The 22,361-nt window shown below is 35.2% G+C and overlaps 1 protein-coding gene across 1 annotated transcript in view; it reads left to right on the top strand.

Moving 5' to 3' along the window:
• Window positions 1-2,572: 2,572 nt before the first annotated feature.
• The window catches only part of LOC108669472 (dimethylglycine dehydrogenase, mitochondrial), a 29,990-nt gene continuing 10,201 nt past the window's right edge, over window positions 2,573-22,361 (top strand). The window contains exons 1-13 of the mRNA XM_047881280.1: window positions 2,573-3,204; window positions 5,232-5,319; window positions 8,396-8,517; window positions 9,302-9,409; window positions 9,898-9,994; window positions 11,513-11,592; window positions 12,207-12,328; window positions 15,005-15,253; window positions 15,944-16,139; window positions 17,539-17,741; window positions 18,183-18,324; window positions 19,186-19,326; window positions 20,545-20,685. Of these exons, the coding sequence (XP_047737236.1) occupies window positions 3,092-3,204; window positions 5,232-5,319; window positions 8,396-8,517; window positions 9,302-9,409; window positions 9,898-9,994; window positions 11,513-11,592; window positions 12,207-12,328; window positions 15,005-15,253; window positions 15,944-16,139; window positions 17,539-17,741; window positions 18,183-18,324; window positions 19,186-19,326; window positions 20,545-20,685 (1,802 nt within the window). The 5' untranslated portion in view covers window positions 2,573-3,091. The remainder of the gene's footprint in view (window positions 3,205-5,231; window positions 5,320-8,395; window positions 8,518-9,301; window positions 9,410-9,897; window positions 9,995-11,512; window positions 11,593-12,206; window positions 12,329-15,004; window positions 15,254-15,943; window positions 16,140-17,538; window positions 17,742-18,182; window positions 18,325-19,185; window positions 19,327-20,544; window positions 20,686-22,361) is intronic.

Here is a 22,361-nt window from a genome sequence, read left to right on the forward strand (position 1 = left end):
GCGAAATATTTGTTATTTTCCTGGTGAAGTAATTAAATTTGGATATGTTAAGAAAGTTATGAAAATGGAAAATTTAATCGATGGTTTATTATTTAAAGTATTAATATTAATTCAGAAAATCAATAATGCCAGTCAATAGGAATATTTTCAAGTTCAATATCCTTTTCTGGCGTGCAAGCAATTGAGTCGTAATTAAATTTTGTGAACAGTTTTTTATGGTGCTTTCTAATAGTTGATTTGAGATTTCTACATTTTATCATCATTACTCTGACGCCATTTGTTCCCCGTCAGAACACGTCGTCCTCACTCAGGTCCTTGGTAAAATCCTTACCAAACATTTTCCGAAGTCCTGATAATTTCCGTGTCCCTGATGGAGTCACAAAGGCTCTCAGTCAAAAGGCAGTGGGGCCCTTAGCGCAGCGCTAGAGCAAGCGTCCTTTAAAAATTTTTACTTGCGTTAGAAAGTTGCAGTTTAAAAAAAATTCGAGGATTGTCCATTAAGCAGGGCCTTGAAAAATTCGTCTTTCAGAATCCAGACATCAGCTGAGCGATCTTTGTTGCCGAAGAAGTTTTGTTTTAAGAGTGCCTTGCCCCCAAAAAAAGTTTGCCATGAGGTCTTCTTTCTTCAGCTCCATTTCTGCAAGAATGTCCATCCTTTGAAGTGGATGACGGTGAAAACAAGTCAGCTTGGAGACCATCAAACTTTCAAGGATTCTTTAAAAAAAATCAGACCAAGTCAGATGTCTTTGAATTTCTTCGGAGGAAATCGAAACGCAACCACATTGATTCTAACTCGCGTGACTAGTACTTGAAGGAAAAAATGTATGGTCAAAAAACAAACAAAAAATTCAAGTTTATGAATTCCGAGATTTTTCCATCAAGTTTCAATATTATAATGTTCCAGATGATATTTTTTGTCGACATTAGAACTCCAGTAAATTATGTCAGTTTGTTAATTTCACGAGAGTTTCTATCCTTTCTAGCTACCAAAAGACTTGCTCGGAATCTACTTCGATTGTTAGTTATAATTTGAAAATTCAATGTAACTTCTTTTGAATGAAGATTTGTCGGAAATGATTCTGGGATGTTTTCACATTAAAATGGAATAGCCAAATAAATTCACTATGCCCTCGGTCCTAAATATTCAAGAAAGCTACCGCGAAGGCCGAGAAAAATATGTAGTAATTTAATGTTTTGCGGGACCAGTTTTCAATTTTCGTTTCATAATCCAAGTGTCTAAATTCCCTTCGCGAGTAACATACCAACAAAAATCCTTAACCCTTTTAAACCGGACTCAGTTTAGAGTGTGTGAATTATAAGCAGAAAAAACGATACTTGTGTTTTGAGCCTCAAGACAAATATACGTAACGACAACACTCATGTTAAATTTGTATTCAAATCGAGTGGTAGCATAGGCACTGATTCAAGCTGATGAACAGTGTCTAAGGTGTCTGTTAAAAATTTAAAATTATGTCGAATACCCACATGCAGAATTTATTTGTTCGATTTACGATACAAACTTTTTGTGAAGCCAGAATGATAGCTTGAAAGTTTCATATGATAATAATTTAATGGGCGACTGGATTTCCGTGGAATGTTTTATTTTTAAAATCCTTTCAAACATTTAAAAAAGTTATGAGTAAACGAGAAAACAAATGGAGTATCGGGTTACCAAGCCTTGTTGTTTTCTCACTTTTACATATGTTGCTGTTGGATGGATTTTTTTCAATAGTTTTTTTCAAAAGCAGAAAAATAACCTGGAATCTAACCCCGATTACATTAAGCGATCACATTCTTTCCATTACGACCTTAGAGCCCGTTAGCCATTATAAAGTTCCCGTTCATCGTTAGGACTTTGTGACTCATAAAGGTAAAATAAATTATGTTAGTATTTTAATGTTATGTTAATTTTTATTGATGAAATCGGGAAATGGTACCTGTTTCAACATTCTAAAATAAAAACTGACTCCAGAAACACTAGTATGTAATAGACTCGGTGTCCGGTAGCCGAAATCGGTATTTCGATTACCGGCAGGAACTGTGAAGAGTCAATCACTCGGTCATTTCCATTAGTTATTAGCCGTTCGGACAAACGAAGTTCATTTGAGGAAAATTCATGTACCGAATAGTCTTGGTTATCTTATCTAGAAAGTTCACATGTGAATGATGCGCCGTAGGAACAACTTTGATGATAATCTAGAAGATAACGTTGAAGATAACACAGAAGATAAAAATTTGCAACAGATGTATGGAGTAGAATGCTTTTTTGATAGAAAATAGCATCTGTTCTGAATAAAAAATAACCACACGATGAAACATTCGTAAAATTCTCAAACGTATTCCTCAAAAGTAATCAAAATAGAACAACATATTCGTAAAACAATGTGCCTCCAACAAAACGCCCATTGTTATTTGATGTTACTGACCAAACAGTGTACACGCTTATCGAATAATGTCATATCAATTCATTATAAGTACTTGCTCTCTATCTTCTTTCATTCCTTGCAGCTGTAGATTGCAGTACATTACAAGGTTCACTTTAGTGTCATAATGGCCACTGTGATATGAGAAGTCGACACTAAATCTTGCCTTACCGAGGCAATAAAAAGAATTACCGTGAAGTACCACTGGCTGTAATCGGGCTCTGTTTAGACGTTATTGCTTTCTACAACTTGCAATTTATAATTTCTATAGATTTCGGTAGTTTCATATCGTTGCTTCTTCTTTTTCGTGATTTTGATTTGAATCCTAGCATTATTTAAGTTCCGCATAGAACATTGCGGTATTTGTTGGCTTCTACAGATATTTGTACGCATTGAAAAAGGCTATTACATGTTTTAGGGATAACAGCAGCACCGTATTTATTATTTAACCGTTGCTTGACCCTAAAAAACTCCAATTGCTTATATAAAATTTGATATTATATAAATAGGCCTTCAGCAACGCAAACGAAAGTCAAACCCGTATTTCTTTCAAAACTTATTTGACAACTGCTCACTTCCGCTGCTTTATTTTTAAGCCTTGTCTGAAGATAATTTCACAAGTTACTGCAGCAAAAGTTGTTCAAATAGCACAAATATAAGCGTTGGACATGGCATCATGGCTGCCGCTTGTAGCGAACTCGCTTTCTCGATTGAAGTTCCGCCATGAATGTCTGCGGACGATCCCAGCGCTGATCCGACATACAAGATTCGCGTCGACCAGGTGAGCAAACTAAGATGGAAACAGAATAATTCAGAACCATCTTAGTTCAGAACCATCTTAGTTCAGAACCATCTTAAGAATTCAGAATTCAGCATTGCTATTAATCGAGCTGCTTACATGTATAATAAAATATAATAAAAAAACGCTAATTAACATTCCAAAAACAAAATTTTTAATTACTGGTATCATGCAAATAGGGTTCGTTTAATAGACGTAAATTAAGATCATTATTTTAGTTATTTGAAGGGAGACCCGTCCCAACACACACATTCAAAGGAACTCCCATATAACTTCTTGTCTGATATTCAAATTAACGCACAATTTTGTATTATTCAATATGATGTCAAGGGACGAAAAGGGAAATAAACTTTCAATACCTTAATTCAGCCTTCTCTCTCACTTTTTACAATGCCTAATGATTAACCAAGGTTAGTCATGATTAACCAGTTATTCACTTCGGTTTAAATAAAGTATAGACAAATATAATTTTCACCAAAAAATATGTAAATAATTTCAAGTCCAAGAAGTATCCCGACACGGTCTGTATTGTTGGTGTGTGCACCATTACCTCTTGTCCATTGCAATGTTCAGATCTTAAATTAAATTTAATTTAAATTAAGTCTTAAAACACACAAAAATCAGTCACAAACTACAATAGATTACAATACTCATAAGCTGCACCAGATGAATGCACACGACTCACTGATAAATTTATGAGCTTAGTGTTCTCTAACATTTATATATAATTCAAGTGCCGGTTTCCAGAGAACAATTGTACCTCTTGCGCATTTATTAAAATATCCACATGCTGAATAAGACGATAAACAACGTTCCTAAATTATGCATCCTTGGTCAAAGGTTTGCACTTCCGTTAATTATTGAATGCAAGAAAAAAATTAACTTGCCAATATATAATTCGAGAACTAATTTTAGATTTTCATTTAATATCTTGTATGTTTGCATAATGGGCATTCCATGCCAACTTTACTTGCTCGTAGCGAGATCAAATTAACGTTGAGGCATCGAACATTGTTGGGCTTTGATAACGCACGACCGTAACAATAGAGCTCTAATTTCATCCCACATCACCGGCTTGAAGCAAGCAATCTTCATGAGGATAGTCATCAGTCGACAGCTGCTTGTGCTCGATACATATACGATTATTTCACGTCTGTTTTGCTGCATTTGGATGCTTGGCTTTGTATGTGGCTATCGCAGCAGCGGCGGAATGGATCCCAAGTAAAGTGTTGCCGGGCGATATTGCGTTCACTTGCATACTGAGAGCTATGCAACTCTTGTTTCTGTCACTATTATTGAACACGAGCAAGAATTTAGAGTCCGGCTTCTAATGGTTTCCATCTAGCGTTCCAGGTTAAATTTGACAGCGTCTCAGTCTTGCTGAAAATGAGGATACGGAAGACGATAAGTGCTGCTGCATGTCCGTCTGTATCTCGGCAACATCGCTGGCACGTTTCAAGGATCCTACCGAGACGCAGGCCATTCGCTTATTTATTTGCATAATGAGGATTCAGAGAAAGAAAAGAAACGAAATGAACAATTAATTTACGTTCGTCATTTGAGAAACGCTTCACACAGCGTCGCACGTCATTTTCTTTAATGAAGACAACGGTTATTCAAACTGAACAGTGAACATTTGATTAGTAACGTTCTCTAAGAAGCTTCCTTACGAGAAAGTGTTAACGTTGTAAAGTGGTTTTCAAATTTATTAAAAATTTCGATATTAAATTATAATATTATTTCGATAAAATATTATTTCGATAAGTTTCGGATTGCATATATTATTGGAAATTAATATCGCTATTTTATTTTCGGCCCTTACACATCCTTTTTCTGTCGATACACAAAAACTTTTTTTTTCTTCTTCAAAATCAGAATACAGTCTAAATAAAAAAATTGCATATATATTTAATCCTAATGGATTACGAATTTTTTCTGTACGTACTACATTCAAAATTTCTACTATCTAAAAATTAAGTTTATTACTTTGCCCCCGTGTTGCACTCAAGATCACCGGAGCTGCCGGGCGACGCGAATGTGGTTGTGATTGGCGGAGGGGTGGCCGGTACCAGCCTCGCGTATCATCTCGCCAAACAGGTGGTTGTCCACGATTTCAAATTTTTAAAATCATAATTAGTTCTTAGAAAGTCATATTTTGAAATATGTACATTGTAATTAAATCTTTGTAAGTTATATTTGTTATAAATTGAATGTACTTAATATTGAATCTGCTATATATTATTACGTTTTATGAATAACTTACACTGAGCATTCTAGACAATGTCAACAGAGCTAAATGATGGCAATCCTAAACAAACAAAATCCCAAACAAAATTATCCGAGCGAAAGACCGTTTCTTCCTGCTCTGTTGTAGTGATTCTCAAATAAAGGCACTGAGAATTATAAGAAACCTTGTTCAATTAAGCACGCTGTAATAAAAAAAATATAGCTCAGTACTCACTGCGCAGTGAGTGACAGAGAGCGCATTTTCTCGTCGACGAAAACGTGAAGTCACGGATGGACAGACAGAAAGTCATGGACGGACAGACAGACAGACGGACATGGCGAGCACAATAGTGCATTTTTTCCATAAATGAGAAAATGCGCTAAAAAGACCTCTGTTCTCCTTCCCCTATCTTCCCGTTTATATATTCAGAGAATTTATTCATCTGTGTAGATTGAATTTTTTATTTAATTAAATTGAAATAAAATTGACATTTGAAATCTTCCTTTCAACACACGTTGAGCGGAACTTAATTTTAAGTAGTATTTGAGATCTGCTCCATTTTTTATAAAGAGGAGGCCCACTTAAAATTTTGATAAATGTTTTGATTATTTTCAAAATGAATGAAATATTTTTGGTCGAAAGCTTATGAATGTGAGAAAATGCTTAGGAGCGTGAGATAAAGGAGGGAAATATGAATGGGAAATCTTTAAAAAAAATTCGTGAAAGGACTGCTGGGAATGCGCTGATGCTTATTGAATATAAAAAAAATAATTAAATGGATTAAAAATTCTTAAAATTCCATTTAGAAAATTTACCGAAACGATTGAAAAATGATTGTCGAAAGTTGTTTCAAGAATGACAGTGTAAAGTACAGAAGATCCACCATAAAAGGTAGAAATAAAAAGAAAAAGATTTAACCCTATAGCGCCGTATGTCAATCTCCGGGAACAAAACTTTTAAGGTAACATAAAGGTAAACTATTGACTGTTGTTACTGTCTGACGAATGTCCGCTACAGAAAACGTATTAAAGTTGTCGTACGTGGCGGCAACCATCAGTACAAGTCATTTTGCGCTCACTAGCAACGTATCCTTTTTGGGGAAGTAGGTTTCTGACAATATTGCTCCGATTTGTCATCTTCAACTTGTCATGGACGAAGGCAGTGGTGACCTACAGTGTTGTGATTTGTTATATGCTGTTCTTATGCATCAAAATCATGTTTCATAGTACCTATATTGGTTTCTCCTTCAACTCCGTACTGAATTTGTTTCACATGGTTTATTGTTATGTTAGTGAGAGAGAACACCAGACACTCCACTGTATTTATTATCTGAGACTGAGAGTTACAACCGTCAGGAGATTGTATTGTACGACATTCATGAAAAACAATATAAAATTTGCCTCCATTTTTGGATAAATAATTTATCATTTTAAATGATAACATGTATAAAATTATTATTATTATTCCACGAACAATCATATTCATAATAGAATATACTATTTAATATTTTAACTGTTTTCCTGATGATCCTTGCTTGTGACACGTATATTATTCACTTTTGGTGACGAATGTTGACATTTTCCACTTTCCATTCATGTGAATAATATGGATTTATTCACCATCTCACTGAATGTAATTGCAAAATTTTAAAATTTTACGAAATGACTAAATTGCGATTCACTCTCTACTATAATACGATCTCTTATTACTGAGAAAACATGTCGGTAAATCTAATCACAACGGAAAAATTAAATCTTAAACGATTTTGCACACGATGAAATTTTTGTCTAAAATTAAATTTGTTTCTTCGCGATACCAAAATAATGAGACTTCTAAGAAATTAGAATGAACGACGATAAGTCGTAATTGATTCAAAAAAGATATTAAAGAAATCAAATCGATGCGGCATTAACTTAAATAATAAATGAATTTTGATTATAATATTTATTTTCTTCTAAATAAAATTAAAGACAAAACTCGAAGTAGGTCAGCAGCATGAATGAAAATTATTATTTTGATAAATATTATGATTGCACTGATCTAACAGCCTAAAGAACTGTGCTCAACAGCCATTACAGCTCCTCGTTTGATACAAAATGGTTCTAAAATTAAATCTATCTACTTCTCGGCCTTCAATTATTTTTTTTTAATTGAAACTTATTGAATTAAAACATAAATGATCCAAGAATTGAAACTGAAACTTTAATGATCCATCATGTGTCCTCCTGCTGTAGCGGGCCAGCTTTGGCCGCGCTATTAGTTTTCTTCAGCCGCCGCACCTTTTTAACGGAGACGGAAGAGAAAAAGTATGCGTAGGTAGTTTCCTCGGGAAGCAGCTGATTGCTAGTAAGCAGCCTACCTTTGCATGACCTACCATACTTTGTAATGTCTGTAAATATCAGTATTTAGTGTTTGCATAATGTCTGTACTCGTAAACCTATATGCATTTTGCTTATACTCCTATGTCGTGGCTGCGGGTTCTACATGAGATTTAAATATATCTTGTAGCCTCTGAAGATTCGCTGATCCATTTTGATTCATCCTCGTACGTTATAGGGCCCGCGGGCAGAGACCCAGTAACTTTTCTTGTTTGGAGCGTAGTTGTCCCGCTATAATGCCCGTTCAAATTAAATGGGAACAAATTATGAATTATAGAAAGCCCTTGTTATATCTGTCTAGATATTTATATTAAATACTTAGCAACGAAGCGAAAAGCGTCGCACTGCTTCAAATCTCCAGCACTAATTTTTTGCTTATATACATGTACATTTGGCTACACTAAGGAACCTTTATTCGTCAAAAATTAGCGGAATTGTTAGAAAATTTATGTCCGAATGGTTTGTGTGTGTCTTCGAACCGAATTTATAGAACAATTACCATATTGCCCACAAATAAGGCGCTTAAATCAGAGCGCAGAATGAACGATGGAAGTAATTTGTCTCCCAGGGATGCGAGTCGGTGTTGCTGCTTGAGATGTCAGAGTTAACGGCTGGGTCTACATGGCATGCAGCTGGTCTTGTCACATCTTACCATCCCTACGCCAATGTCAAGCCCCTGCACCAATATAGGCATGTTATCTGGTCTTGTCACATCTTACCATCCCTACGCCAATGTCAAGCCTCTGCACAAATATAGGCATGTTATCTGGTCTTGTCACATCTCACCATCCCTACGCCAATGTCAAGCCCCTGCACCAATATAGGCATGTTATCTGGTCTTGTCACATATTTCCATCCTTACGCCAATGTCAAGCCCCTGCTCCAATATAGGCATGTTTTACTTTATTATTGGTTTATTCTTATTCGATCAAATCAGGATCTCATGCACTCGAATCGAAACTCACAAAATCTTACAAATTTATTTTATGTTATTTTATATCTAACGCAAGATTGAAAGTTATACATTTCAATTTTCAGGACTTAATGTCCGTCCTCAAATTCTATTTGAACAATTCTTTCTTTTTATACGATGAATATTAAATGTACATTAAGTAATGTGTGTACACCTCACTTAATGTGTACACCTTAAGTACAATGGAATTGCAAGAGGAAAAAACATAGCGTGCTTGTCATGGAAGCACAAAAGTCAGACGAAAGTAAATTAATCTGGATGACCTACTGAAAAATTATTCACAATCTCCCTCAACAAAAGCTCTTCCAAGCTCCATCTCACACAGAGCTTCATATCGCGCTCGTTATCCGCAAAGTTTGCACAGAGACGAGCAAACTGCAACTTTTGCGGGGGTTTGTTGAGTTAAATAATTTTAATTCTGCGAAGAATCATCATCACTGAGTTTAAAACTGGGAATTGTGTTGGCGTTACATCATTAATATTATACTCGTCTGCCCTCAGTGTCGATTTGTTCTCTCAGCTGGAAGAAGAATCAGGACAGGCAATTAATTTACATTTGCCTGGCAGCATCCGCATCGCTACAACTGACCTGCGAGCTGAAGAAATGAGGTTAATCCTAGAATCCCTGGAGTTTTTAATATCAAATTATAAATGAAAGTATTTAGTAAGATAAAAGATGGGCATAAAATTTTAATGGCCTACATAAGTACAATTATTTTTTTTAGAATAATTATTTTTCAGCAGGAACAAATAGATCAACGTGAAAGCGATGAACAGAGAAGGAAATAATTGGTTATACGTGGTTCCTACAGGTAATACAGGTTATATAAGGTTATACAGGTTATACAGGTTATACAGGTTATACAGGTTATACAGGTTATAAAAAGGTTATACAGGTTCCTAACAAAGCAGCTGTTCGCTTAAGCCTTAAAGACATAACTTGAGAATGGCTTCTAAATTTAAGATCAAACAGTATTTTTTGTGCAATGTTTTACAATATATCTAATCCCAGGTTAATCATGTAAATTTATTATGGTAATGGTAGGTAATTGAAAGACTATAATTGAAAGAAGATAATTGAACATTACCCGTTACAGGTACCAGGTCTCCAGGAACGCTAACAAAGGCTATCCATTGAGATATCTTACTCCTGAAGAAATCGTACAACGATGTCCTCTGTTAGCTAAAGACAAGGTAATGAGAATAAAGCACTCATGTGCTTTGTGTTGCTTGCTCAAAAGTTCGATTCCGTACGCACAAAAAAAAACATAACATTCATTAATTCAAGAAATATTACCTCGTTCAATTATACATTTGCGTATGAAATGTTTGATTATTTTCAGTTGAAGAATATTAAATCGAAACTTTTCTATATGTGCGGTATAAGAATATTCCAATTTCTCTCATGATAATAATATTAACTATTATAAAGTTTATTTTACTCATTATCCATGCATTTATTCACGCATTAAAATAAGTATGTGATAATATAATTCTGCATTTTGAGATATTCAATAAAATATTTTTGTCGAAGTCAAGGCAATTCTTGTAATAGAGCGTTAAAATCAAGTATGTAAATCACAACGGAATGAATTCCTTCACGTATGATCCACTTGTGTAGTCTGACACCGAGACTTTCATAGAGTTCATCATCATTCATTTATTTGCATCGCTTCTACAATATCTCAAAGGATTCAAGGTGCAACATTTGTCATGTTCCTGAACTCTGACTCGTTGCGCCACGCTTTAGTTTGGTGTAACATTTTGTAATAGCTTTCGCGGCATGAGTTATGAGGTCAGGTGCGATGAAGCGGACACTATAAATCTTTGTGTTCCGTCCCCCCGTTAGGTCTACTGACATCTAGACAAATTTATTGAAAGGAGTTTGAAGTTGTACGAGATTTTCTTTATCGGGAACAAGTTAATTGAATTATTTTGCACGTTTTCTATCCAATAAGGATTTTATTTTTTGAAAGAAATATTCGACTTGTTATTTTCTCGTGTCTCCTCAGAAATTTAGTTTCTCTATGAAAAATTAAGATAAGAGATTTTAGTTGAGTATGAAACTTTTGCATTCAATTGGAATGGAATGGAAATTAAACTTTTTAATTCTGCTTATTTGCATAATGGATTATTTTGAAAAAGCACATCTTGAAGAATGATAATGATTAGGCACGCATGCGTGACACTGAACACTTTTACCTTTGCCACTCGCCAAGCTACTCGAGACGCGACTTGGTAAAAACTGTTCAACTGACAAATTAAAAAATATATATGATGTTGCCTGTATTGTAAATTGCTGTTCGGGAAATCGGTTCTGAATTCATCACATCTACGTCCGATCATCTTGTTTATTGCAAAAAACATGTTTATTAACCATCTCTACACTAACCATGACATTCATTTATTTAATGTTTGCTGGACATCTAGAGACCAGTAGGCAAGTGTAGGAAGAATTAACCAGGTGTAGTAGAGTCGCGATTTGATTGGAAAAAATAGAAATCTTGTTTTGTTTCTCACCGAAATCATTTGCTGCTGTACTTTCATCAGTTATTGAAAGTACATTCTTTAAAAGTTCAACACTTTTTATGATAAACCATATTATATCGCCTTTCAGAGAGGTTGAACCAAGATATTCCTAGAGAAACGTAACTAATGATTTAATTTGGTTATACGAATATGACGGTTTACCATTCATGCATTTTTCTTCAGATCAAAGCAGGCTTGCAGACGTTTGATGGCCACGTCGACCCATACTCACTTACTCAAGCCTATGCCAAAGCTGCGAGAAAGTGAGTTATCTTTCAAGGGCCATACCTTCAAAACTCGCTAAGTGAACGTAAGTACTTACGCTGTATTTTCTTGTCTATGATTGGTGGATTTTGCTTGAAAGGCCGTCAATGATTGGCTGATGAACTTACGATCTCTCAACTTTTTTTGAAAGTATAAGCCCGGATGTCAAATGAATTTTCAATTAATTTCATAGAATTTACATAAATACAAATCATATAATAATGGAAGAAACACGTAAGCCCCATAAATTTGACAAGCTTTCAAGTCAATTATTTTTGAGCCGCAAAACCTAAATAATTTTGAAGAGCTAACATTAAATTCGACAACATAATCCTTCAAAACCATAAAATAATTAAACAAGTGCGATGGAAATACGGGGCTTTCTGAAACGAGCTAAAAATATTGTACGTAATAATATTAATAATAATGTAATATTGTAAAAAATAATAATAATAATGTAATATTGTAAAAAAACGAGCTAAATATTGTTCGTATTAGCATAAATATTAGGATGTTGCATGCAAAAAATGTAACTGTTATTGTGAGGCGAACAATTGTACTTTTCTCAATTATAAGATGATCCGGAAATTTATATCCTGGGAATATTGGCAAGGTACGGAGCTAACATACGACAAGGCGTTCGGGTACAAGACCTGAGCAGGAGTGGGGGCGGAGGCTGGCGAGTGGAGACCAATAAAGGAACAGTCACAGCCTCCCACATCGTCAACGCGGCTGGTAAGAGAAAATACAGGTTAACAATAAACTGATTTACAGGGCCAGATTATTCATAACCTGATTAACAGTGCCAGGTTAATCGTAAATGCCAATCGATGCGTTTTCATTCCAAAGTTGCGAATATTTTTGTAAAGGGAAAAATTGGTTTGATAAGGCGATGCGGATCGAGATTACTGTAGCATTTGACATGACAGCGAAAAGAAAGGAGTATCTTGAATTTAATGTGACTATTTTAGCGCATTTTCTCATTGATGGAAAAAGGCGCTATTGTGCTCCTCCTGTCCGTCTGTCCGTCCGTCTGTTCGTCCGTCTGTCCGTGACTTCACGTTTTCGTCGAGGAGAAAATACGCTCTCTGTCACTTACTGCAGTGAGTACTGAGTTATATTTTTTCATCTTACCAATATTTAGTTGACATTTGGTAGAATATAAGTTAGATTGACACATTTACATTGAAGTCTCCTTCATTGGGCTCGTTTTGTTAAATTAAATCTTGAATGGGATAGACTTTCATTCACCATAGGGACTAATGTGAACCTAGGGACTAATGTGAACCATGTTTAATTTCTAGTGTTTGGATGTTAGCAGCAATTTCGACTCCGGGGTCGAAATGTGGTCCGCTTATTGATTCGGTTACCTACCTCCTAGGCTCAAGGGTATCCTGGCTTTTAATTATCTAAAACTACTTGCGTGAGCTTTCTAAAAGTGTATTACCTGAGTAAATGTGACTGTTAGATTCAAATGGCAGCAAATCGATTAGACTTCTCAACGGGTGACTCTCTTCCCAGGTGATCCGAAATTAATCTATTCAACAAAATTATTCATTAAGATCCTTTTTTTTCTCGAACTATGAGTAAAATTTTCACGGGAAAAACTTCCTAAATCTATCTTCTCGACTCGAATAGTCATTGCGCAAAAAAGTCTCTGAGCGTCTGTTTTTTTCCGGGTTAAAGTCTTCATTGAGTGAGCTCAGACATATAGAGGAAGGAATCCAACTGTTCTTCTCAATAGCCGTCAAAAACCTCGTCGCGTGACCATAAATCAGAAAGAAGACCGAGGCTCGTCTCAATTTCTTTGTCACAGTCTCATTGAAGCAATCGCTCGTCGCTTCGATTGTTGACTTTTTCTGTCATATTGGGAATTGAAATGTAAAATGCTTTTGTCTCTATAGAACAAGTCGAATATGGCTTATTGAGTTTTTAATAGCATTCTAATGGTAAATTCAATTAATTACCGATTGTTTCAATATTGTATTTACTATTTAAGATAAAATCTCAAGGAGTGAAAGTGAACTGTTCATGCCGGTAACTTGACCATATGAATATTTTAAATCTCATTCGAATCGTTAGATCGTTGTTAAAATTTATAAAAATTTACAATACTAAATGCGAATTAAATGTAAAAAAACTATTCTGAATCGAACAGTGAGCAGTACTTTTCCCACTAGTAACATGTTTTCGCAGTTACTTAAATCTTAGTTTCGTAAACCGTAGACTTTTTTCGAAGAGTCGGTTTCACTACAGTTTGATTGACGATAAAAAATGTTGTTATTGCATTTCAAAGTTACTTCTTGGGATGATTTATATTGCATTTACAGTGCCATAAAATTTTCTTGGGAAGCTTTTTCACCATTTAACTACTTCAGACAACATCCGTTGCGTTATTCGAATAAAAAGCTACTAATTAAAAAGCTACTCTAGACCAATGATTTTCTTTAATGAATAAACAGTTGAAAGTATATATAATTAACTATGAATAAATAGAAGCAAAACCACAAACCTAAGTTCAATTCCAAATGTCGAGGCCTTACAGAAATAGAAGTAAAATAACACTTGTAATACATAACTTTAGAATATGAATATATAATAAACAAATTAACACGCACAAATAATCAATGACACGAAACGATTCAATTTAAAATTTAACAATCACAAATATAATCACAGAGCTATCGATTAACGTACCTCCACGGTAAGAACACAAGACGCAATGATAAATAAAACATAATACTGCTGGAGGTCACGGCTAAAGTGATTGAAAACTAAAATAAAAAACCCTAAGCCTAATACATTGCAACTTGAAAAGTATATATACAGCAATAATTCTATTTCTTCTACAATATTAGCATCAGGATATAAATATGGTAGTATACATGCAGAGACGCCATAAAAATAAGCCGGAGTCACATTCCGGGTCGTTCCATCACTGGGTGAGAGGATCCGGGCTTTAACGCCCATATTATCCTTCAGTGTCGGTGTCAAGCCATTGAACAAGTCCTGATACAAATACAGCATAAGAATCAATTTTCCTTTCGAAATTAGTTTCACGTTTGAGGTAGAGCAAATATTATTAAAGTGAACAGAAACATGAGTGGCCACAAGAATCATTCAAGTGCTTCTAGAAAAATATTATTTCCTTGTGGTTACCTGAACAGAGGAAATTTTTTATAGTTTTTAAATTATTTGCCATTTAAAAAAATATGTCCGAATGTAGCTTTTCCTTCTAGGCGCATAGATTATAATCTTATTTTCATGCATCTATATTATTTTATAAGCATTTCTAAGCGGTAAGTTCTCTTCCATAATAACTTACAATGTAGTTTCATTCTCTGCTCCATTTTAAACAACCTCAGCCGTTATTATCAGGAAATAAAAAGTGATTTCTGTTTCCATTTTAAGGCTTTCATGCAAAAGAGGTCGGAGCGCTCACGGGTCATTATCTGCCGCTGCTCGCTGTCGAACATCAATACATCGTCACTTCGTCGGTGCCTGAATTGCAGAAACTTAAAAAAGAAATGCCAGTTCTTCGGCACTTGGAAGCTTCAGCGTATATACGCATGGAGCGCGGCGGGCTTCTCGTGGGCGCCTACGAGAAACCAGAGGAGATGAAGCTACATGAACAATGGCTTAAGAACGGCGTCCCGAATGGTGAGTGTCGCCAATAAATTCTATTGTTCAAGAGTAGAAATAGTATTGAGTTGTCCATTTACTTGAGAATCCAGTGCAAACGCCTTGGGAAGTGAGTCTCGCCAAGAATTTCTATTGTCTGGAAGGAAATACAGGTTTCAATACGTATTAAGATACGAAAAACTTTGCGTAGCTGAGTATTGCCAATAATTACTGTCGTTCCATTATAGATCATAGAGCTGCCAATTCGCTTGAATATTGAAAGAAAACTTCGGGCAAGGTCATTAATTATAGCCTAGAATTGATATTATTCGATCGTAGAAACGGGATATGTTATTTCATAAGGATATTCTGAGAACGAAATTATTGACTTCCAGCGGATAAATATTTACTAAGGATATTCTCTATTATTCACTTCCAGCGGACTAATAATTTGTTCCACATAAGTTAATAGTTAATAACATAATATAAAATCTCCAGAATAATGACGTTGGTCTGTACGTTCATTATCGCATTGAAAAATATTGAAGCTAAAAAATAAAAGGTGAAATGATCAAATTATTTTCATTTTCACTCTACTTATCAAATCTTAAACGGTAGAAATTATGAAACAAAAATTATGTATTATAATGGAAACCTATTAACAAGTTTTTATGCTTCCCTAATACTGAATGAGATCAATTTATTTTAATCGAACATTTATACCTGCAGATTTTTCGAAGCAACTGTTCGAGCCTGACCTCGACAGGAGCGAGCCCTACTTGGCCCAAGTAATGGAGCTCTTGCCCTGTTTTAAGACGGCACAAATTCAGAGTATTGTTAATGGACCGATCACTTATACGCCCGATGGTCTGCCGATGGTTGGTCCGCTAACCGAACCTGGACTATGGGTTGCTGTTGGATTTGGGTGAGGAAATAGATAATAGAGATACAATTTCAGCAAATTATGCGAGAACGATGAGTGTTTTGATTGAAAAGTGGGATAATTATGATGAAAATGTATATAAATGTTGATATCGCCTTGCCAAGTGTCGATTTACTGAAAATACATGTAGGTGTAACATTTCTAAGGAGATGAACCTAAAATGAAAAGTTTTGTGTTACCTGGATAAATTCATCCATATAACCAAACTTACAATGAATTGGCTGAATTAAAACAGAATTCTGATCGTGATATCAGTCAAATATGTGTTAACGGAAACTTATCGTCAATAGACCAGTACAAGCATTTGCCAAATTACAGAAAATTTAAATTGACCTGGAAACAGACGGAGACTGACTTCAAAGTCTCCACGTCATTTAAATGTGATCCTCAAGAAAAAATACTAACAATGAGTCAGTCCAGTTCATTAGAGGAGCGACTGAAGAAGTTTTATGCAAAGGAAACTCCGGCATCATTAGTATTGCTTCATTTACTGCAGGAGAAAGGATAATATTCAGTTAATTGGCAACCTTCCTATTCACAATTTTGGCGACGATTTCAGAAGTCGAAATCTTAGTTGGAGTTAAGCTCGTTTGCTGTACATAAGAAACATTTTTGCCTAAAAGGTACTGATATAAAAAGCTGCTAATGATACTAGGTATCATTTGCATAAAGTTTCACTTGCAGTCCAAGTTTTTGAAGAAATTTTTATTTATATGTAAGTTTTAACTCGAAATATTATAAAATATATCAATGTTACAAAAAATTTAATGAGGTAACCGTGATGATTGATATCGTTTAGGCCTTTACACTTCTAAGATTACATTTTTTCAACGAGTTTGCCTAAGAAAACTTCGTATAATTTATTTGTATTCTTAATGATAAGAGTAATACTTTTAGCTAGTTTTACAATCCATTGAATGATTAAAAAATAATGTTATTTTCTCAAGAAGCGCTAAAAATACCTTATCTTTACCTTTTTCTCTTTCCTTGTATCAGCTGACTGTATTAAAAAGCGAAAAAGTGATATTATATGAACTTCAGTTAATATCAATACGGAAACATGTCTTTTTCAGGAGTTCATATGTCACTCGAACAAGAAATGTTCTTCCATCAATTCTGTATTATATTTAATTTAATATCTAATATTCAGTATTATTTAATATATTTAAATGCTACATTTCACGCTGAATAGCCATTGGTTTAGTTAAGATAAGCGTCATTTTCATGAACCTCCTTTCAATTCAAGCGTTCGTCCGCATTATGCTCACGCTTTGTTTTCCTCCACTCATGATTAACAAATTTAAGCACACAAAGAATTTTTTCTGTTTGGTGAGTAGTAGTTTGCCTGGGAATTATGCCGTATTTACTCTTCGATGAGCAGGTATGGCATTATTCACTCGGGCGGCGCCGGTAAATATTTAGCCGACTATATCATGTCTGGCGAACCTCAAGCCGAACTCACGGAATTTGACCCCGGGCGCTTCAAACGATCGTGGGTGACGGACGCTTACGTCGTGGATAAAATCCGCGAGTCTTACGGCATGCAGAACCATCCTGTTTATCCACACGACGAGCGGTTTGCTGGCGAGTTATTATTATATCCTTCTTATTCTTATTTATACCCATTATATAAATGGTGGTTATTATAGTCTTCTTAAATCACCAGTTCACAGCGAATTTTAAAGCAAATAAAACGCTAAGTAAATTCATTATATCGTCAACGTATTACTTATATATGTTTGATTAAAGTGCATTAAATATTTCGCTCAGGCTAAACATCAAGCTCATCCTAATATATATTATTTTAGCTAGAAATTAGATATGAGCTTTTCAAACAAATGGTCGATAATCTATTGAAGGTTTTGAACGATATATACGATAATCATTTACATGAGCATCACTGGCAATCATTATTACGGAAAACATATTAGAAGCGTTCTTCTGAACAATATGAAACCGATTATTTTGCGACCGGGATGTGGCAAGGGTTAATTTTAAAAATTTTGACCCTGCGAATGGCCTCAGGACGGCCGACCCAGCGCGTGTCAACCGCCATGAGTCATCAGACGGAGCGAGGAGCGCATTTTAGCGTGCACGCTGGCTGGGAGCAACCATCATGGTTCGCACGAGGAGATGATCAACCAGAGTACAAACCTGCGTATCATAGGTCAGTTGAATAGTTAATAAATTTCCCACGTATAGGTGTGCACAACATTAAATTTTACGCCTCAATCTTTTCATGCTGCGTGAAATATACGGCGTTTTCTTCAAAGATAATTCAATATTTTATCTATAAGAGGCAATATCGGGAGTTTCGAAGGCCATCAATGCGACCCACACAGGAGAATAGCCTTGCCATAGCAATCAAAACTGATGCTCAATATACATCGCTAAAAATAGGCCATCGCTTTCTGTAAGCTGTCTCGGGAACGATATTCCTTCAATCCTCGCCGCAAATGAGGATGTTTCTCGAGCATCCTTTAGAGCTCGGCATCAGTCCAGGGAGGATCAGTTCAGGATTTTGAACGTACATCAGAGCGCTTATGGATTTGGAAGCTGTGCTGTAAATCGTAAGGGGTTGGCGCTTGCGATCAGCACTATAACAATTCAAAGGAATAGAATCTATTTGGGATACGGGCGAGTTATCACAGAAATAAGCTATTGCATGGGATATCAGCGCAGAAGAATTTGTTTGGTGGGATTCCTAGTAGTGAAATGTTGCTGTCGTTTTGACGTTTTTTCTTGTTTTCATCGAAAAATATTTTGACAATCAGTGATACAACTTTAACGATTGTATATAATACTACAATAGATATCATGATGATTTTCTCTATCGTTTAACCCAATGGTTATATGTTTCATGGTCCTAACATTTTTTGTCCGCGTGGTAGGTACATATATATATATGTAGTAGAAGTTGTTCACTCATTTTCGAAAAAAACGTGAAATTCCACATTTCGGACGTTTGTTTTTCACAGGCTCAGCTTAATTGTACCTAACTAGCATGAAGCTTTTCACAAATTTTCAGAACAAATTGGCATGACTCCGTCATGCGTGAACACCAACTTGTGACCAAGGCCGTTGGGCTCATCGATCTAACGCCGTTCGGTAAATTCATAATAAAAGGACCGGACGCAGCACCATTTTTGAACATGGTCACAGCGAACACGTAAGATAACTTGGTGAATGGTAAATATCAGCAAAATATAAAATCAAGAATTTTCACACATAAAATATAAATTAAAAATTGATAAGGCAAATATTACTTAGAAAAGTTAATTCGATGTTTACAACTTTTTTCTGTATAAATGCCCATGAAAGTAAGCGAGTGATTTTCGTTCAGTGAAATCATAAACTTTTCATGAATCGCATGTTATCCGAATTGAAAATATTTACGTAGAGAGAAGTTCTTCTCCTAATTATTGCTATGGATTGATGTAAAGTTTCACCGATACAAATATTTTCTTCCTATTCGTTTGAATTCAATTGAGAAGTATTTTCTCCTGAATAAGACATGTGAAATAAAAAAAATCGATAGATAGATTTGCACTGGTTTCCCGTCATAGTATACGCAGAAATCGCTTTCATATTTATTAGTACTACTCTGCACGTTAAAGAACATTGAAGAGTATAGAAGTGCATTTTTTCGATTTGATGCCTCCTAGAAGTAATTAGATACGTTTTACCAGGAAGACAGCAAGCTTCAGCAGATTCTTGGAAAACAAAATGTTTTCATTCTTCAAAGTTTTAGAACCAACAGGTCTGGTTTCTCAAAGTAAATAAAAATACTCGCGAATTTCTTCTGTTCTTCCTATCAATTGGTCTATCTGCAGGACAAACCTAAAATATCTCAGATGTTTACCAATATAAACTGCCCATTTTATTTTAGCGTACGAACTTCTACGAAGAAAAATTTTATTTTGGTGTACGAACTTCCCAGAAAAGGTATTTCTCACCTAAGGGATCGTAGCAGAAAATTCGCTCGATTCAATCAAATAATTTCACAACGAAGGATTTTATGAAATTTCTCAGCGAATCTTTGACTCTGAAAGCATAGATTTCCTAGAGCTCTTACCCAGCCACCTAAAGGCTCGTAGCACACAACTCACTCAATTCAATCATATCATTTCTACACTAAACTCTTACCCAGCCACCTAAAGGATCGTAGCACACAACTCACTCAATTCAATCATATCATTTCTACACTAAACTCTTACCCAGCCACCTAAAGGATCGTCGCACACAACTCACTCAATTCAATCATATCATTTCTACACTAAACTCTTTATAAAAAAAGGATCGTAGCACACAACTCACTCAATTCAATCATATCATTTCAACACAAGAAATTTTTATTAGATTGCCGTTTTTTCCCCGGATACCACAGACTTCCCAGAGAAGGCCGCTGCGTTGTGACTCACGCGCTCACCGCCAGAGGGACGATATACGCAGAGTTGACCGTCACGTGTACTGCTCCTGAGACGTACTTGGTGGTGACAGGTTCTGGCTCCGAGATTCATGATCTCAGGTGAGGGTGATGCAGAGGTGGATATTTATAACAAAAATATAACTCAGTACTCACTGCAGTGAGTGACAGAGAGCGCATTTTCTCGTCGACGAAAACGTGAAGTCACGGACCGAGAGACGGACGGACATGACGAGCACAATAGGGTATTTTTTCCATAATTGAGAAAATGCGCTAATAATACTTATGGAATAATATACTTATAGTATACCTATGGAATATAATGATATGTATAATTTTATGTATGGAACATTGTAGATATATTAAATTACTCAGTCACTGCATTTACTGTTAAGTAATTCGCTTAGCTCGCCAATTTCCAAGTGTCGAATTAATACAGAAAAATGGATTTACAATGAGATTTAAATGTTGCATGAAGATTGAACATGAGAAATATAATATATTTCAACCTATTTCAGTTGAACCCTTGATGTTAAAGATTACTTTTTTTACTTACATATTAATTAATTTTTTTCAAAATATTTAATGTTAAAGTTTAATGTCTTTCAAAACCATTACGATGAACATTTGGCTAAATAGTAAATTCAATAAATAATGAACATTCATAGTTAATTGAGATTAATTTCCGACAATTAATCTAATAACAATTAATCTAATAATTAATCACAAGATTTTCCGACAACCCAAGGAATCTATTCAACTCTATTATAGCTAAAACTTTAAAAGGGATTTGCAGGCGAATTTCGAAGCAAAAACATAAATCCTTGAGTCAATAACCCCAGCTCGAAATGCATTTCAGATTTGCATTAGTTAATCATGGCGTATTGATATTTCTGTTTGAAATAAACATGAGACTGTGTCACGAAAGGACAAAACAAGCTGTCGCCCTGATTCAGTTGAAAATGATCATGTCTATATTTTGGTATGTTCAAAATTATATCTCAAAACTTCAATATGGCGTCGTGAAAATAAAAATTTCATGATGTAAGTATTGTCATTCCTGAATAAGGTGATTAACAGTTGAATGCCCTAAAGGAACTTCCATCTCTAAAAAACTGTAGTTATAAGTTTATTTTACCAGCTGCGCTGTGATGGTAAAAATTGCATGTTGAGTCGTTTTTGGATAAGGAAACTAACCGATATGTGCCCCGAACTAAGTAGAATCTTCATCAAATTCGAGAATTCATATATAGAAGTGGGCAGTGAAGATAAAAATTTAGAGTATATACGTTTAGTCGGTTCTGAATAAGATGATTGAACGATGACAGACATAAATTAAATTATATCTCCATCAAGAAAATTCGTGACGTAAACTAAAAAATTTTTTAATTATACAACTGAGCAGTGATTGTAAAAATTTCATGTATGTAGGTTCAGTCGTTTCTAAAAAGTATCTTGATTCAGTCGCTCCTGAGTTAGGTGATTTACTGATAACTGCGTAAAATAAAGTTTAGTCTACACAAACTCAAGAAATATGTTAATTTGATTTTATTCAATGTAATTTTCAGGTATGCAGGTTTGGTCGTTTCTGAATTAGGCAACTAACCGGTAACTGTCCCAAATGAGCTCGAATCTTTATATAATTCAATAACTTTTGTAATTTTCTAACGGCGCAGTGACAGTGACAGTGATAGTCTCAGGTGCGCGATATTTAGTCGTGTCTGAATTGGTATATATGCCTGAACTGCTGCAAATGAACTTGTATCCCTCGTAAATAA

The sequence above is a fragment of the Hyalella azteca genome, unplaced genomic scaffold (genome assembly GCF_000764305.2).
Source record: "Hyalella azteca isolate HAZT.00-mixed unplaced genomic scaffold, Hazt_2.0.2 contig7540, whole genome shotgun sequence".
Classification (NCBI taxonomy): domain Eukaryota; kingdom Metazoa; phylum Arthropoda; class Malacostraca; order Amphipoda; family Hyalellidae; genus Hyalella; species Hyalella azteca.